The 19,909-nt window shown below is 35.7% G+C and overlaps 1 protein-coding gene across 1 annotated transcript in view; it reads right to left on the reverse strand.

The window, feature by feature from the left end:
- CTNNA3 (catenin alpha 3) overlaps positions 1-19,909 on the reverse strand; it is a 1,681,070-nt gene that overhangs the window by 318,964 nt on the left and 1,342,197 nt on the right. The window contains exon 12 of the mRNA XM_047071866.1: positions 13,711-13,862. Within this exon, the coding sequence (XP_046927822.1) occupies positions 13,711-13,862 (152 nt within the window). The remainder of the gene's footprint in view (positions 1-13,710; positions 13,863-19,909) is intronic.

Consider the following 19,909-nt stretch of genomic DNA (forward strand, 5'->3'; position numbering starts at 1 on the left):
CATATAATTCATCATTACTTCCCTGTCTATATTTTCTATAATTGTTTACTTTCTGTCTCTCTCCACTAGAATATAAACTCCAAGAGAATAGAGATTTTGCCTATCTTATCTAGCTCCATATGCCTAAATGTCTGACAAATTTATTGGTACATAGTAGGTATTCAATAAAAAGTTATCAAAATAAATGAATCAAAATAATTCAATGAATAGCTTAAAGAATGAGAAAAAAGAAAGAGATAGAGAGATAGAGAAGGAAAGAAGGAAGGAAGAACCCCCTAAAATATGCAATTATAAGCAAGAAAAATGTGATTATCCCCATTATGCTTTAGGACACTGTGTAAGTGCGTTCAAGGTAGGAAATCAGGACTCCAGAGCTACTTACTATATAATGTAGCAGAAACCAAGATCAAGGTCTTTCGATTTCTAATCTAGTGCTCATCACAGCATAACACACTGTCTTTCAACCTTCTCTGATTGATGTAGTTCCTTTGAAGCTAACGTGTAAAGCTTCAGATTTAATAACAAAACAAGGCATCTAAAGGAGAAAATGATTCTCTGTGCATTAATTGGTGAGTTCATATCTTTTTGCATTTACATCTCCCACTTGCATTTTGATTAGCAATTTCTTCTGTCAATTTAACACCAAAATCCTCTGTAATCAGTGGCATGTTATATTCTGGAACAGACTCAACGAGTCCCTGAAGCTGGCAAGACAGCACTTCAATCCCTTCACCTTGGCTGCTCTAGTGGTGAGCATCCCTAACTGTCAGTCTGATTTCCTAAATCTCCTAAAAGAGAGTAGGCAGTTAGAAATGCTGTTGGCATATGCTTGGCTTTAGCTCATTTCAAATACAAAAATGCTGGCTGGTTCCAGACACAAGCCTCACTTATTTTCTATAGTAATAATAATAATAATAATAATTATTATTATTATTATTATCATCATCATCACCATCATCATTATTGTTATTATCTTTATCACTCTTCCAAAGTCCCTTTTGGAGAGGTTTCATATCCTAAGGAAGAGCAATTCCTGAAAATTACACTTGATCAATTTATTTAGTGAGGCATAAATAGTAAATTAGCATTTGATTAAAATTCCTACCTTCTTTTAATAATAAATACATTGTAAGGGATTGTTTGTTGTCTACCCTATCACTAATTTCTACTTTCTTTCCTGCTAAAAGCACTTCAATTTTCGAATATTAGGAATGCTGAGGTGTTTGTGGCACATGAGGGGGAAGATACTCCCCCACCCAAACCCTACGGAATGAATCTTGAATAGTCTGTGCCAAGCCTAGTAACTGTGCTCCTCTTGACATTGGTCAAGGTTATTTATCTTTGACATGGCATAAAAAATATTATAAATCTGGATTCTTTTTATTTGCCCAGTTATTTTTCCACCTATACACTGGAGTCCAGGCACTCTGGCCTAATTACATTTCTCTAAATATGTCTTTACTTCTTTTCCCTTGCAAATGTCCTAAACCACAATTCCAACTATACAACCCCTATCCATTCAACAAAGCCCAACTCTAATCACCCAACTCTAGTCACCAAATGAGTACATCTGTGCATAATTTTCTCCATGACATAATTAAAATCTCTTAATTAGCAATGATGATTCTATGTTTTCATTGTAGCACTTACCACTATAAATTCTCATCATTGGCTCACACATCTCTTCATTCCATGAGAAAGCTAGTTAATTAAGAACAAGGATCCTATCTCACTCATGTTTGTATTCTTAAACACAGTTCTTGAAAGATAGAAAGTACTCAAATATTTTTTCAAGAGGTTGACTGAGGAGACTGTACAACAAATAGAAAATTAGTTGTTAACATGATGCCTTCTTCATTCTTTGCCATCCGGGTTCATGACACTTTTGTATTCTACGTACACTTTTCAAAAGTTTTATTCTATTTTGTACTTCCTAGATATTACTATTTCAAAGGAAATCTCTAATTTTTTTTAATGTTTATTTATTTTTGAGAGAGAGAGTGAGACAGAGCGTGAGCCAGGGAGGGGGACACAGAATCGGAAGCAGGCTCCAGGCTCTGAGCTGTCAGCACAGAGCCTGACGCGGGGCTCGAACCACCAACCGTGAGAACATGACCTGAGCCAAAGTCAGATGCCTAACTGACTGAACCACCCAGGCGCCCCTCAAAGGAAATTTTTAGAGTGTACCAGAAAGTTTGTATCAGAAAGATTGTATATAGCTTAACATCTTAAATAGGCAATGCATATAGTTACCGAAGAAATTAAAATGTAATAAAATTTTTAACTTGAATATTTTACTAATCAGAACTCCCAAAAACTTGTTATAAGCAAATGATTACCTGCAATGTTTTAAAAATATTTCCACTGGTTTATTTTACTCTTTAAAAGCAGTAAACTTTTCAAGGTAACATGGTAACAAAGTTAATCAGTAAAAAAATTATTAGTAGTAATGATGATGAGAGTATTATGATAAGTAGAGCACATTACATTTTCCAAATATAGGCTTTATATTGTATCCCATACCATTTGTTCCTTTTGACCTTTATACTTCTTACACAGAAAGGTAAAGTTCATTCTCCTCCTCTTGAATCAGGGAGGTCTTTGACTTGTTTGTAAGTAATAAATTATGACAGAAATAACACTGTATAATTTCAGAGAGTAGGTTAGGAAAGAAAGTATCGTCTGTGCTTTGTTAGCTGCAACACTTATTCTTGATTCCTAAAATGCCATACAAAAATAACCAATTATCTGGAGATTGTCATGCTATGAGAAAGCCAAGCCACATGAAAATTAATGTAATTTTCCTTAGTCTTCCAGTACTGAAATCAGACATCAGATATGTGAGTAAACAAGCCTATGCCCTTTCTGAATTTTTGATGCATAGAATCTGTGAACATAATATATTGGTTGTTGTTTTAAGTGGCTAACTTTTGGATCATCTGTTGCATAGCAGTAATAACTGGAACAAAGGGTGTGCCAAGGAAGGTTAGGTGTTCACTAATCAATCATCCACTGTTTCTTCCCTTTCTCCAATGACAGTGGAGGCCACATTATAAAGATAGCAGTATCAAAAGATTGGAGGATCCTGAATCACCAAGTCATTACTTGGTAGAAACTTATCCAGGAAAACTGGCTAACAACAGAGCAATATATAAATGATAAATAAACTATCACTGAAATAAGCAATCGGGATTTGTGGGGTTGTGTTAGAGCAGCTAGAATGCGTTATTTTGACTAATACACATAACAAATTCTTTGTATTTGTATTACTACACTGTAATACTAAGACAAATTCATTGAGCACTTATAGTGCGCTGGAAAACTTTACTTAATGTTGTGCATGTATTATCCCGTTTAAACTCAGATCAACCATATAACTAGGCCAGTATGTTTGTTTTCCTTATTTTACAAATGCAAATCAAAAGTTGAGAAATTATCTGACTTACTCAGGGTCACAAAGATATTCCAAAGAAGGGGAATGTCTTTGAGATGGAGAAGTATGAAGTCAGTCTAAAATAGGGTTGTCTTCCCAGAGTTAAGTTAGCAAAATCCACTGGAAGAGATTAGTTTGTATAAACGTGTTGTTGATAAAAAATTTGTTAAACAAGTAGCCTAGATTTATTTCTAGGCCGCTAGTAATTTTGGTGATAATAGAAGATATGCAGAAATTCCTGGTTTTATTTTCATATATATTTTTTAGTAAACAGACCACTATGGACTCATTACAATATATTTTATAACCATTTTTAAGGGTTAGAAATAATTTTTGTCATAGAATCTTTCTATATTTTATGACTTTAATTAAGTTTCTGATTTCTTTTCCAAACAGTGCAATATAAGACAATATAAAACATATTTTAAATTATTAAATTTGTGGATAATTTTGTGACTTTTCAGAACCTATAACACCAAGGGTATGATAATGGAGGAGAATGTGCATAAAATACACTTCAGCAAGTTCCACAAACTCTAGCCTCAATGATTTTTCTTCCACAACCCAACCACTAATGCATGCAATCAAGAAGTCTCATCAGGGCTATTCTGTAACTGTTATCATCTTTAAAGAGGAATCTTGTCATCTGCACAAGGTAAAATGAAAGCTTCTTAAAACAACTATATATTCAGTTTTATAGAAGTTTGTTACTTGATACAGACATGTATATGCATTTGTGATCACACTGGTGGCCACAAAATACAGTATGTATTAAGGAATCCTTGGTACTTTCAAAACTATCTTAAACCAAAGATTGAGAGAATTTTAATTCTTTGTGAAAGTGTTTATCAAGGTAGCTTCTTAGTGTCTGTCACTTTCTGTAATATAAAATATAACAAAGTAATTTTTTTCTTGCCATTAATTCCTTGAGGTCCAGTGACTACGTTTCAAACAAGTGACGAATTTGACAACTAAATCAATCACTTCATTTAATTGTAAAAAGCCTAACATCTGATTTTATCCTAAATGTCTAAAAAATCCCTCCTTTCATAAACTCTACATTCTTGTATGGGGAGACAGAAAATAGATAAATAAAAAATATATAATATGTTCTTTGTCATGATCCACGACATAAACCCAAACTCGAGTGAGAAGACAGAGTGGCTGAAGAGGGAGATGCTATCTCTGTATATGGATCCTTATAAGATCTGTGCAGGATGATATAAAAGTAATGATGGATCAGACCTGAACAAGTCTGCTGTGCGAATTCTCGGAGAAAGCATATGGTTAGACAGGACAGTAATTGGAAAGATGCCAGAAGTGTAGGCATGTCTGGTGAACACAAGAAACAGACAGAAGGGCTATGTATCTGAATCTGAAGCAGGACAGAGGAGCATTATAGGGTAGGTATTCTTCAACAAACTGCCTAAAAAGTAATTTGGGGGATTTATGTGTTTTTAACTGGCCCATCGACGAAGGGAAGTCAGTGAAGTAGAAGGACTCCTGTTGTATAAAAACACTTAACTATTTCCTGCTCCTGAGAAAAAGGAAAATGTTCTGAACCAGGTGCCCTAAGACCCCAAGATTTCAATCTGTTACTTTCCCTGTCGGTGTGTGACCTCAAGTCGCTCACTTCATTTACACACCTTTTGCAAACTCATTTGTAATCTAATAATCGTTAGACACATTGTTACTACTATAACATAAAGAAAAGAAAAAGTAAAGTGGTTGAGTGAAGTTGATGAATTTCAACATCCTGTAAACCTCAAAAGTTGAATTTCAAAATGTATGATAATCAAAGGGCAGCTTAAAATTTAATTATACCTGCTGAACATATGCAAAATACCAAGAGGAATGTGAAACCTCTTTATAGCCTTTGGGGAAGAGTGAATCCTAGTAACTAAAGCACCCTGAAAAGTAGCAGGAAGGAAGTGCAAAGAAGGAAGGGCAGATAGTTTGACCTACCAAAGAAAGGGTAAAAAACTTAGAGCACCTAGGAGAATGGAAACCACATGGGTGCAAAAGGGTGGAGAAAAGCTCCTGGGACCCTGCAATGGGAATAGGATGGAATAGCAGAAGTTGCACTGGGTGGTCACATGACTCAATGAACTTGAAGGAAGGACCATTGTAATATTCAAATATTTTGGATGATTAGATTTACAAAGGAAAATTAATAAAGGTGCAATTGGATCCTTGGAAAACCCAGTCAAAATTTTAGTAAAGAGCCAAAACAGACTAAGACAAGGGTCAGCAAAATTTTTCTGTAATGAGCCAGGCAGTAACTGTTTTAGGCTTTGTGAGTCATACTGCTACTGCTATGGTTACTGTTGCCATTACTAAAATTGCCATTATAGGGCAAAGAACTATCTATTGGTGTTATTCCTAAAATTAGAATTTCATATAACTTTCAGATGTCAAAAAATATTATCCTTCTTTGAAATTTTTTCAACTGTTTAAAAATACTAAAATCATTTTTAGCCCATAGGTCATACAAAATAAGATGGTCAACCAAATGCAGCTCCGTGGCCCTATGTTTGCCATCCTTGACCTAAGATAATACATAATAATTTATAAACATGAGAAATAAAAATCAACAAAAGAGGACCATATATTAGAGATATTTGGTGGGGTGTCTGGCTGGCTCAGTTGGTTAAGCCTCCGACTTCGGCTCAGGTGGTGATCACGCGGTTCATGGGTTCATGCCTGGTGTCGGTGCTGACAGCTCGGAGCCTGGAGCCTGCTTCGGATTCTGTGTCTCCCGCTCTCTCTGCCCCTCCCCCGCTTGCACTCTGTCTCTCTCTCTCTCAAAAATAAGTAAATATTAAAATATTTTTTAAAAAGAAATATTTGGCAAGTAACCAGTTATAAAGTAGAAAGGTATTTGTTTGATTATAATATTCTAAACATCAGCATTCTCAGTAGTTCATGCAGGCCTTTTTATTTATTTTTTTTTTATTTATTTATTTTTTTTTTAATTTTTTTTTTCAACGTTTATTTATTTTTGGGACAGAGAGAGACAGAGCATGAACGGGGGAGGGGCAGAGAGAGAGGGAGACACAGAATCGGAAACAGGCTCCAGGCTCTGAGCCATCAGCCCAGAGCCTGACGCGGGGCTCGAACTCACGGACCGCGAGATCGTGACCTGGCTGAAGTCGGACGCTTAACCGACTGCGCCACCCAGGCGCCCCCATGCAGGCCTTTTTAATTAATCCTAATTAATACATTCGATAGGACTTTATCTAAATAAAATTACCTCATTGTTAACGTGCCGACTACTAGGTAAAACATTATTAATTTTTAAAATCAACTTTATCCACGTAATTTACCTGTAATTCTAAGTGTACAGTTTTATAAGTTTTGACAAATGAGTGTACCCATGTAACCACCTTGGATTATCAGTTTTCATAAAAGAGTCTACTGGGAGTTTGTTTTGGACAGCATTATATCTATAAATCAATTTCAAGATAATTGTACACCTTAATAATATTGAGTCTCCCAGTCCAGGAATATGATTAACTTTCTCCTAATATGGTTTTCATAATTTTTATTGATAATGTCTCATAATTTTCAGAGTGTAAACCTTGTATAAGTTTGTTAAATTTATCAATTATTTTGTTATTTTTGACGCTGTGCTAGATTGTACTTTATTTAATTTTTTTTAAGTGTTTATTTATTTCTGGGACAGAGACAGAGCATGAGTGGGGGAGGGGCAGAGAGAGAGAGGGAGACACAGAATCTGAAATAGGCTCCAGGCTCCGAGCTGTTAGCACAGAGCCTGACACGGGGCTCGAACTCACAAACTGTGAGATCATGACCTGAGCCGAAGTCGGTGGGTCAACTGACTGAGCCACCCAGGAGCCCCAGATTGTACTTTTAAAAGACATATTTTCTAATTGTTGTGATTAAATAGAAATACATATTGAGTTTCATTGCATTTCTCTACTTTATATTTATTAATTAATTAATTTTGCCCTTATCCCTTCGTCCTCCCCTTCCTTTGTGCTAAATTCACTTACCAGTTTTACCAGAGTGAAGTTTTTTGTTGTTTTAAGTTTTTTTTTTAGGATTTTCAATGTGGTTGATCATATAATTTGCAAATACAGGCAGTTTTATTTTTTCTTATAATCTGTACACTTTTTACTTTGTTTCTTGATTTACTGTACTGGCTAGAACATCTACAAAATCTCGTTGCACTGGAGCATGGACATTCTCACTTCGTTCCCAATTGTAAGGAATAATGTTTTGCCCTTAATTTTTAAGTGCAATGATGGCTAAAAGCTATAGAGTATGCTTTCATTTCCCTCTACAGTAAAGAAACTAATATCATGTAAGATAACAAACTAAATGATAACACATAAAATTGAGACTTGAAAACGTCTTGATTTTACAGAATATTCCTTTCACTATTTCTTCATTTCTGAACTTAATTCAACAGAATTTTAGTTGGACCAGATAACATTGTCCACCAGTCAGTGACTAACTGACACCATCAGTCTTTTCCTCCCAAAGTTTGAATGTGAGACTTCAGAGAAACAAACAGCAGTTTGGTCCAGTAGACATATAAAGCAAAATAATTTTTTGAGGTGAGATGCAAAGAAGTTATGCAGAACAATAGAAGACATTCAAGTAAATCATGACAGTGCAAGTAAGTTAAATTAAGAAAATTGTATATAATTCCAATGAAAGCCATCTATCCATTCCTGAGGGTACAGTAGAATCAGAAAAAAAAGGGGGTTTTCTGGCTATATAAACTGAAGTTATATATTGAACTGTGTTCCAATTTTAGAAGCCATGTAAATTATTCATGTAAAAATGGTTCATGTAAACTGGGCCACATAAATGTTTTTTTGATTTACTTTATTTTCCTTTGTTTCTTCAAAAAACAAACTTCAATCAAGTGATATCTCCAAAATTTGTTCTTATTCTCTGAAATATGAAGTTAGGGGCGCCTGGGTGGCGCAGTCGGTTAAGCGTCCGACTTCAGCCAGGTCACGATCTCGCGGTCCGGGAGTTCGAGCCCCGCGTCAGGCTCTGGGCTGATGGCTCGGAGCCTGGAGCCTGTTTCCGATTCTGGGTCTCCCTCTCTCTCTGCCCCTCCCCCGTTCATGCTCTGTCTCTCTCTGTCCCAAAAATAAATAAAAAACGTTGAAAAAAAAATTTGAAATATGAAGTTAGACAACTAACACAGAAAATCTAAACTTAGTGGTGGTCCTGAGAATCTTCACATTTGGTTTGGAAAGCGTCTCTGTATTTCCTACGTGCTTTTGATAAGTCACATACGAAAATTCACAAACAAAATATGTGAAGCTCACATTCTGCATACCTGTTCAAAGGCTGAATTTTTGCTGAATCTTTTTCTCTTTTTGATGGTATTTCACTACTATCCACCCATGTTTCTCACAATTTAATTATCTTGTCCTTTAAGATTTTTATCTATTTCTGGTTAAGCACATTTCCCTAAAAGATGAACCATCGAGAGTCCTTCTTGCACATTTCAAGAAGTTAATAAAAACAATACATAGAATTATAATGCCAGCTTAAAGTCATATAGGCTCAAAAGCACAATTTGCATTAAATAATCTATAATTCAGATACACAATAAGTCTCCTCTTATGTAAAACAGTATCTTGAATAAAAACATAATTATTTGTTTAGAACTTTACCTTTTAAGGTACTTTTGGGCTTTGGCTTCAAGTTGGCCCATGGGCACATTTCTATAACTTCTATAGATAACATTCTTCAACATATAAAAAAATAATTGGGGCGCCTGGGAGGCTCAGTCGGTTAAGCATCTGACTTCAGCTCAGGTCACGATCTCACAGTTTGTGAGTTCAAGCCCCGCGTCGGGCTCTGTGCTGACAGCTCAGGGCCTGGAGCCTGCTTTGGATTCTGTGTCTCCCTCTCTCTCTCTGCCTCTTCTCCACTTGTGCTCTCTCTCTCTCTCTCTCTCTCTCTCTCTCTGTCTCAAAAATGAATAAAATGTAAAAAAAATTTAAAAATAAAATAAGTAATAAGTAGCTTCAGTAGTACTAGCATTATTCACAATAGTAATAGCAATAGGAACTATTTTTTTTATAAGACACTACTGTTTACTGAGTACTTCATTTCTATTAGCTCATTTTGTCAGCATAATAATATTTTGAAGTAGATTTAATACAGTTTATTTGACAAAGGAAGAAAACTGAGGGTTAGAGAGATTTGTGACTTGCTTTAATCTTATCATATGAACTCTTAATAACTATAAAACTTATACATAGATCTTAAACCTCAAAGAAACATATTTAATATTCCCTATTCTCTGAGGTTATTGAGAATGAGATTCCATAAATTTATTTGTCCACAAACTGAATCCAGTGGAGATAGCAATATTAAATGTCACAGCATTTTCTCTTAGAATTTTTAAAAATATTCTGAACACTTGCTAACACATTTATTCACCCCCAAAAAAGTTATAGACAGATATAATCATATTTTTTATAAAACCACATAAAATTTCAAGCACTGAAATTTTTAAGCATTTTGTTTTTTGTTTTCTTTGTTTTGTTTTTAGTATTTTATTAATAAGCAGCTTGAAGGGCACTGAAAGCACTCTGGAAATTCCGACATAGGACAGTAGTCTGTAACACTCACAGGACCAGAGCCTAGTCCTCCTTGAACTTGCCTTAATGTTGACATTCTTTAGTTACTTTGAAGAAAGCATCAAATGCTTTGTAGTTCTAAGGTCAGGATATTGGTCAGCATTAAATTTGACCTTATTAAGAGAAGATTACACCAGATCAATTTTATTATCTTCTATGACAAAGGGATAGTCTTCAAAGGAAAAAAATATTATAGATTTTATTAATTGTACCTGAGTTAGACTTCTACTTTCAATCTATAATCCAATTAGCAGTTAAGTACAGAGGTTTATGGATCATCCTCCAAGGAATCCTTGTAGTTCTGTAGAAGTTTCCCTAGAAATTACCTAAGAAACTGGACACGCAAGCCCAGAGATGCTGAGCCTCTGGACTCTCCTTCATGGTTTCAAGAACAGCAGCTCTGTTTTTTTATCTGTTTTATTTTAGTCGTCCATAATGTGTGTTTGAAGGAAGAATATATCTACCTCAAAATTCAGAAAACATCCTTACAAACCACACACTTGCCAATATGTTCTTAGTTGGATGGAACATCAGATTCTAAGGTCTCTTAACACTAAGATCCTTAACTGGAGCTAGCTACTAGAGATTGCAGTCAGATGAATGTCCAATATAATCCAATATTTTTATTAGTAATCTAGATGAAGGAATTTAGATTACAATCTCATGTTTCTAACTGAGGCTAATTAGGTACAGTCACAACCAAATTTAAAAGCAAACTGATTGGGGCGCCTGGGTGGCGCAGTCGGTTGGGCGTCCGACTTCAGCCAGGTCACGATCTCGCGGTCCGGGAGTTCGAGCCCCGCGTCAGGCTCTGGGCTGATGGCTCAGAGCCTGGAGCCTGTTTCCAATTCTGTGTCTCCCTCTCTCTCTGCCCCTCCCCCGTTCATGCTCTGTCTCTCTCTGTCCCAAAAATGAATAAATGTTGAAAAAAAATAAAAAAAAATAAAAGCAAACTGATAAATTATATGAAAAATCATTTAGAAATGTAATAAAGTTTAAATCTGGTATGAGATTTATGACCTGAGAAAACATATCAAATCAAAACAGAGAAGGAATATGTAGGCAATAACAGGGTAAAAAATAAAAAATAAAAGGAAATTATTGTCTATCCAATAATCATGATATTTAAGAGAAGAAAAGTAAGTTCACAGCAGTTGGCTGTATTATTAGCAATAACATACAAACAAGTCTTCCACTTCATTTGATTTTGGACAGGCCCTAATTAGAGTATGCTTTTTGATAGTCTCATTTGAGAAGTTTGTTGAAAAGTTAAATAAGGACTAGTAAAGAACACAAAATACTGAATTATTCCTGTGAGGAAAAATTAAAATAAATTGAAGTATGTACCTTGAAAAAGAGATGACTATAGGGAAAATTTACAGCCCTCTAAGGCTGTTAAATAATTCCAATAAATTGCTCTCTTGCCCAACAGAGGACTGCTTGGTCCGTATGAGGGATATATAGAAATAATAGCAAGATACTTTGACTTGCTATAAGTAAGCTATTTTGATAAGAAGGAAATTATTAAATACTAAAACATACGAATGGGAGAAATTACAAGACTTTTTTCATCCATAGATAGTTTTTTCAGGGGAAAAAATGTATTTCCTACGCTGGTTCACCTATGCTATTTCATTGGTTTAAACTTCTCACATATCCACCCAAGGATACTGAAAATGCAGGTGTTTCACTCTGGAAAGACCATTGCCTGAAACTCATGTGTCTTCACTCAATGTTTCTTTTCTGGTTCTACCCATCTTCCCCCCTTTGGATTATTACCAATCCACCAGCCCACTAGTCTACATGGGAAAGATTTAAAATCCTTTTTGGAAGAAAATATTTGATAAGGGTACTTTGCAGCTTAGACATAGTACTGGCACAATACCACGGTTCACGATCACATATAAACAAATACTTCCTGGCTTTCTCTTTTATATGTATGATTGGCTCGCTTTCAGGTTTTGCCATGCTCTGACGTGCTGGATCCTATATCTTGACACCTCTGCTTTTCTCTTAGAATTTCTTTCATAAGCATCCATCTGCCCTGCCAGTGTCTTCAACTTCTGTTGGCCGTTTCCCTTAAAAGATTCCCAAACAACTCCACTTTTACAGACTGCTCAGTGTAACCTAACTATGACATTCAGACCTGCCAGATACTGTTGGTGCTCTGCCTGTATCTCTTCAGCACTTCTATTCTACATTTATAGTTTCAATAACAGTTTAATCTAGAGGCTTTCAAATTAAATTATATTAATACTTAACAAATTACACTCACCATCCCTACTGACTCCTTTTTGTGCAAGCACCTGCCACACTGCCTAAGGGTTGCTTTTTGGGGGCACAAGAGCTTGACTGACCCACGCTGGAGGTTTTAGTAACACCTCTGAGGAGAGGTAGCCTTTAACCAAGGATGAATAGGTAGATAAATTGGGTCTCGTTCACCTCGGGTAAGATAATTCTGAGTATTCAATACTATCACCCAGAGTTCCCAGCAAGATCGAGCCCTAGTTGCCAGTAGTGATGCATAATTATATCTTGCTGGTTTACTTCCCCTCCCTGCCTTATTTTTTTCTGTCTTACTTTCTCCTAAATAGACTAATAGTAACACAAATCCTTACCTCATGGTCTGCCTCCATGTGAATCCATCCTAAGATAAAATACCCCCGTATCTTTACATTTGCATTTTGCAGAAAACCTCCACTGTTTTTTTAAATAAAAATTTAAAAAATACTCCACATTGGGGCGCCTGGGTGGCGCAGTCGGTTAAGCGTCCGACTTCAGCCAGGTCACGATCTCGCGGTCCGTGAGTTCGAGCCCCGCGTCAGGTTCTGGGCTGATGGCTCAGAGCCTGGAGCCTGTTTCCAATTCTGTGTCTCCCTCTCTCTCTGCCCCTCCCCCGTTCATGCTCTGTCTCTCTCTGTCCCAAAAATAAAATAAACGTTGAAAAAAAAATTAAAAAAAAAATACTCCACATTAATATTTGAGTAAAACCAAATAAATAATCCTGGCCTCTGTGTATGCAGTATGCCCACAATAAATTACTCAATTTTGCCCTTAAGAAGATGGCATATATTTCCCCAAACAGACAACTCCTAGATTGGGACAGTTCATGTGTTTATTGTTCCTGGCAGCTCCAAGTGAGATTTCTTTTTTTTTTTTTTTTAACCAAGTGAGATTTCTTACAGAATATTCTGAATCTATAATCTAGTATGAGAGGGTTTGACCATAGAAACAACCTGTTTTAAACAGACACATTTTCCTACCAATTTTAACACAGTAATGAGAAAGATCCTTTCCTTTCCATTCAAGAAAAGAAAGCAAATTATTTTATGTATTTTTCCTTGGCTCCTGATCATGCTATGTGACACCTCAGTGAATTCTGCACACAAGGAATCCTATCATTTCTGCACACACAGCAGTTAAATGTGCTCATTTGCATAAGTTATAACCAAATACATAGTGAAAGTGTTGTTTGTGACAGTAGATTTGACTTCAGGGATACATACGAATTTCTAAAGTTCTAATGGATTTCAGCATTGACATTATGAAATAGAGATAAAATATTTCTTGCAATCATTCCAAGCATTCCAGATGGTGAAGGGCATTACAATAATTCAATGGGAAGCAAAGCAAACTTACCCGAATCATCATGACTGAACATCTGATATCATGGATTGTATCATAGATCTTCTTTGAGATGTCCACAAATTGATCATCATCAAATACATCCAAAGAGTTTTTACTTAAGGCTTCCAAGGCAACATTCACTTGTGTTACAAACTCAGGAATTGCTGTTAAAATTAATAAGAAAGATAAGATTGTTCTATTTGTATTTTCAGATTTCTGGAGTTTCATAAAAAATATGAGATATTTTTAAATAAATATCTGATTAATAGAATTTTAATTATTTTTTAATGTAAAGAGACCAAATATTTTGTCAGGATAATTTTGGATCTCTGAAAAGTAAACAGAATCAAAGACAATAAACCACATATTTATAGAAATATTTTCAAAGATTATCTTTCTCCTTTATGTCATTTTTTTTCTACCCAGCCTGGGACCATATAATCATTTCTCATCCTATCCAATACAAGCCTCAAGAAAGTACCAAAAAGAATTGGTGTGTTAACAGTTGAAATTATAAACATGAAGATATTCAAAGAAAGAAATCACCTGAGTTGCCAAATATAGGAAAATGTAATTAAAGGTAATAACTCTATCTCATAGAAATAATAAAAAAAAAACAATAAACTTTCTTTTGTTAAGATATTTTCCCATTCGTCAAAAGGCGGGGGTTCCAAGATGGTGGTATAGGAAGACCCTGAATTCACTTTCTCTCATGGACACCAAATCTGTAGGTATATGTGGAATAATTCCCACTGAAAAAGAACTGAAAACTAGGTTAACAGTTGTCTCCACAACAATGGATTAAAGGACCATATCACGAGACGTAGGAGAGGCAGAGATGCAGTCTTCCCAATATCCAACCCACACAATAGGGAGGAAATTTCTTGAATCCAGAGATTCTCCCTAAGGAGTAAGGAGTTTGTGCTCCATATCAGGCACCTCAACACCTAGGATCTACATTAGAGAGATAAGAGGTGCTGGGTGATAAGTGAAGGAGATTCATTTGCTAATCTTACGACATCTGCCAGAGGTTCAGGGACAAGTTGGTATGTTCTCTGGGGATGGAGGTGCTGATAATACCATATTTATTCTCTCTCTCTAGCTTGCTAGCACAGGGGGGTGTGGGCAAACACAGCCTCACTAAAGCCAAGGGTGTGCCCACCCAAGCACTCTTCTCCAACAATGTGAAAACTGCAGATATACCCTGTCCCCAACCACTCTTTCATAGCTTCACTAAAAGCCCTGGGATTTGCATCTTTTGGCCTCACCCAAGCTTACAGGTGCCTCCAGAAAGGAGCTTATACACTCATCTGAACTCCGAATATTGCAACTGTAAACCAAGGGACACCTCTCGATTTCCTAGCGTCAGCTAGGAGTCAGCTAGGGATCAATTGTGGTCCCACAGGATTATGTATATGTACATACATTAAAAGCTGCTGCCTAAGGATTTGGCTTCCAATCAGCTGAAACTAGGTGCTGACTGAGATCACTCTGTTTTGATACACTGAGGATGTGTCTTGGCACATCCTCAAAAATTGGAACCTATCAAGAATAAATAATCCAAAAACAACAACAAAATCAGGTTACTTAGACAATCACAAAGGTTCAAGACACAACCAAAGCAAGGGCAAAGTTGAACTCCTACACAAAGCCACTGCTTCAGTGCTGAAAGAAGTCACTATTTCACATGATATATAGAAACAAACACAAAGGGTGAAACAAAATGGGGAAACAGAGGAATATGTTTGAAACAAAAGAACAGGATGAAACCTCAGAAAAAGACCTTAATGAAACAGAGATAAATAATGTACATGATAAAAAGTTCAAACTAATTGTGATATTCACCAAATTTATAAAGATAAAGAAGAATGAATTAACACAATAAAAACTTCAACAAAGGCATAAAACATATAAGTAGGTACCAAAAAGAGGTCACAGAGCAAAAGAATACAATAACTGAGCTGAAAGATTATATTAGAGGAATTCAGCAGTAGATTAGAAGAAGGACAAGAATGGATCAATAATCTGAAAGATGGAGCAGTGGAACTCACATCAAAAGTGCAACAAAATGAAAAAAAAAAGTAAAGATAGCTTAAGAGACCTATGGGACAACATCAAGCAGAATAATATTTGCATTACAGGGGGCCCAGAAGGAAAAGAGAGGGAGAAATAGGCAGAAATTGAATTTGAAGAAATAATGTCAGAAAATTTACCTATCTTGGGAAAGGAAAGAGATATCCAGGCCCTGGAAGCACAGAGGGTTCCAAAGAATATAAATCCAAAGGGACCAACACCAAACACATTATAAGTAAAATGTCAGAAGTTAAAGATTAAGAGAGAATCTTAAAGCAGCAAGAGAAAAACAACTTGTTATATATAAGGCAATCCCCATGTGACTATCAGCTGATTTTTTAGCAAAAACATTGCAGGCCAGAAGGAAATAGTATGATATATTCAAAGTGCTGAAGGGAAAAAGCTTTCAAATAAGAATAATCTACCCAGAAAGGCTTACATTCAGAACTGATAGATAAGGAATTTTCCAGACCGCCAAAAGCTAAAGGAGTTCACCATTAAACTGGTATTATAAGAAATGTTAAAGGGACTTCTTGAGGCAGAAAAGAAAGGTCACTTAACGAATAACAAGAAAACATATGAAAGTAAAACTATCGCTGATAAAGGTGAATATTTAGTAAAGGTAGTGAATTAACCATTTATAATGGTAGTATGAAAGTTAAAAGACAAAAGTAATAAAATTATAACTATAGTAATTAGTTAAGGGAGGTACAAAATATGAAAATGTAAACTGTGATATCAAAAACATAAAATGTGTTGGTGGGGGGGAGTGAAAATGCAGAGGATTAAAATGCATTCTAAGTTTCTATCAACCCCAAAAAGATTCATATATATACACACCCACACATATATATGTATAGGTTCTTTTATATATATATATATATATATAGCTTGTTATATGTGAACCTCATGGTAACCACAAAGCAAAAACCTATATTAGATACATTAAAGGCAAAGAGTAAGGAATGTAAACAAGACATGAGAGTCACCAAACTACAATGGAAGAGAGCAAGAGAAGAAAGGAACAAAGAGGAACTATAAAAACATCCAGAAAACAATTAATCACATTAAAATAAGTACATACTTAATTACTTTAAGTGTTAATGGAATAAATTCTCCAATCAAAGAGTGCTAAAAGGATGAGAAAACAATACAACTGCATGCTACCCACAAGAGATTAAAAACAGACCTAAGGAAAAACAGACTAAAAATGAAGGGATGGAAAAAGGTATTCTATGCAAATGGAAACAAAAGGAAAGCTGGTGTAACTATACTTAGATCAGTCAAAATAGACTTCAAAACAAAAACTGTAATAGAAGACAAAAAATAATAAATAAATACATAAATAAATAAATGGCTGTTATATAAAGTCAGTCTAACAAGAGGATATAACATTTGTAAATATTTCTGCACCAATAAGGAACACCTAAATATATAAAGCAAATATTAAAAACCGTAAAGGGAGACATTGACAGCCATACATTAATAGTAGGGGACTTTAATAACCCTACTTACACAGATGGATAAATCATCCAGACAATCAATCAATCAATCAATCAATAAAACAGCGCTAAACAGCATATTAGACCAGATGGACCTAACAGCTATATACAAACATTCTATCCAATAGCAGGAGATATACATTCTTCTTACATGCACACAGAACATTCTTCAAGATGGATCATATGTTAGAACACAAAACAAGTTTTAATTAGTTTAAGAAGAATGAAATCATATCAATAAACTCTTTGACACCATGATATGAAATTCAAATTTCCACAATTGCAAAAAGACAACTGGAAAAATCACAAATATGTAGATATTAAACAACATCCTAAAGAACAGTGAATTAATGAAGAAAGAAAAGTATAAATTAAAAAAATACATTGATATTATTCAATGTAAATATAAAAATTCAATATCAGGGTGCCTGGGTGGCTCAGTTGGTTGGGAGACTAACTTCAGCTCAGGTCATGATCTCACAGTCCGTGAGTTCAAGCCCCGTGTCAGGCTCTGTGCTGACAGCTCAGAGCCTGGAGCCTGCTTCAGATTCTGTGTCTCCCTGTCTCTCTCCTGCTCATTATCTGTCTCTCTCTGTCTCAAAAATAAATAAAAACATTGAAAAAATTAAAAAAAAATTCAATATCTATGGGACACATTTCATTAATAAAAATCAAGATCATCTCCAATAATACACAAAAAGCATTTGATAAAATTCAAAACTTATCATAAAACCCTTCACAAAATGAGTATAGATGAAACATACATCAATATAATAAAGTTCATATATGAAAAACCCACAGTAAACATACTCAATGATTAAAAGCTGAAAGCTTTTCCTCTAAGACTAGTAATAAGACATGGATGCCCACTCTTACCACTTTCCCTCAACATATTATTCAAAATCTTAGCCAAAATAATCAGATAAGAATAAGAAATAAAAGACTCCCAAATTCATAAGGAAGAAGTAAAATTGTCACTCTTTGAAGATGACTTGATACTATATGTAGGAAACCCTAAAGTCTCCACCAAAAATGTTAAAACTAATCAATTTTAGTAAAGCTATAGGACACAAAATCAATAGACAAAAATCTGTTCCATTTCTCCACGTTAATAATGAACTAGCAGAAAGAAAAAATTAATAAAACAACCCTATTTATAATAGCACCAAAAAGAATAAAATGCCTAGGGATAAATTTAATCAAAGAGGTGAAAGGCTTATACACTGACAACTGTAAGACATTGATAAAATTTAAGATGACACAAATAAATGGAAAGATAATCCAAACTCATGAATTTCAAGAATATTGTTAAAATAGCCATACTATCTAAAACAATCTAGAGATACAATGCAAATTGAATCAAAATTTCAATGACATTTTTCACAGAACTAGAAAAAATATTTCTAAAATTTGTATGGAACCACAAAAGACCCTGAATAGCCAAAATAATCTTGAGAAAAAGGAACAAATCTGAAGATGTCACATTCCATGACTTCAAACTATAATACAAAGCTATAATCATCAAAACAGCATGGTATTGGCATAAAAACAGACAACAGATCAATGGAATAGAATAGAGAGCCCAGAAAAACTCATACATATATGATCAATTAATTTCTAACAAAGGAGCCAAGAATATACATGGGAAAATATGCTGGGAAAACTGGACACCTACATGCAAAAGAATGAAGCTGGACCACTCTCTTACACCATACACAAAGTTTACTCCAAATGCATTAAAGACTTAAATGTAAGACCTGAAACCATAAAACTCCTAAGTAAACATAAGCAGAACCAAAGAAGTCATCAGAATTCCCCAAGATGGAGGCCCAGTTGGAAGACCCTAGGCTTGTATTGTCCAATGAACACCACTAGATAACTAACAAATCATCCTAAATAACCCAGAAATTGGCCGGAAGACTGACAGAACAAATTCCACAATTAAACAGAGAAGTGGCCATATCAAAAAAAGGTAAGAAGTACAGAGATGTGGTTTATGGCGAGAAACAGATTACAGCACTGTGGAAGGGAGGGAGCCCTGGTGCAGAGAAGGTGGAGAGGGAGAGAGAGAGAGAGAGAGAGAGAGAGAGAGAGAGAGAGAGAAGCAGACAGGGAACACACAAGGAGAACATTTTCCCAGAGCTATTGGCTTAGAAAATGAAAGCGGCTGAATTTTGTGAGTTCTTGCTAACAGTAGGACTTAAAGCCTGGAGTTTTAAAGGTCAGGGAGCTTGGCTGGGATAGAGCCTGGAGGGCGCTGCCTTGCTCCTGGAGAGAAGGCAGGCAAACAACCCAGGGGCAGATAGCATGGAACTGTGATCCAAAGAATGTCTGGGACACACAAGGGGGAGATTATTCACTCTTAGTGTGTCTTGGAGAGGCAGCATTTAGAGAGATGCCTCGCTGGGAACAGGGGAGCTGGCCTGTGCCATTTCTCTCTCCCTCCCCTCAGCATAAACACAGAGCCACCTGTGGGAGGCTGCACAGCATTTCAGCCCAAATGCTGGTTGCCTAACCTACTTACATGAAGCCCCACCCTCCTGTGCTCTGTCAGGACTGTCCTTCTCAGTCCACCTTGCCTCAGTCCCAGTGTGGTGGGCCCCCCTCAGAAGACCAGCACAAGCCCCTACCCACAA

The sequence above is a fragment of the Lynx rufus genome, unplaced genomic scaffold, assembly GCF_022079265.1.
Source record: "Lynx rufus isolate CCGP_SWC_20201006 ecotype Redwood Valley unplaced genomic scaffold, mLynRuf1.p SCAF_11, whole genome shotgun sequence".
NCBI lineage: Eukaryota > Metazoa > Chordata > Mammalia > Carnivora > Felidae > Lynx > Lynx rufus.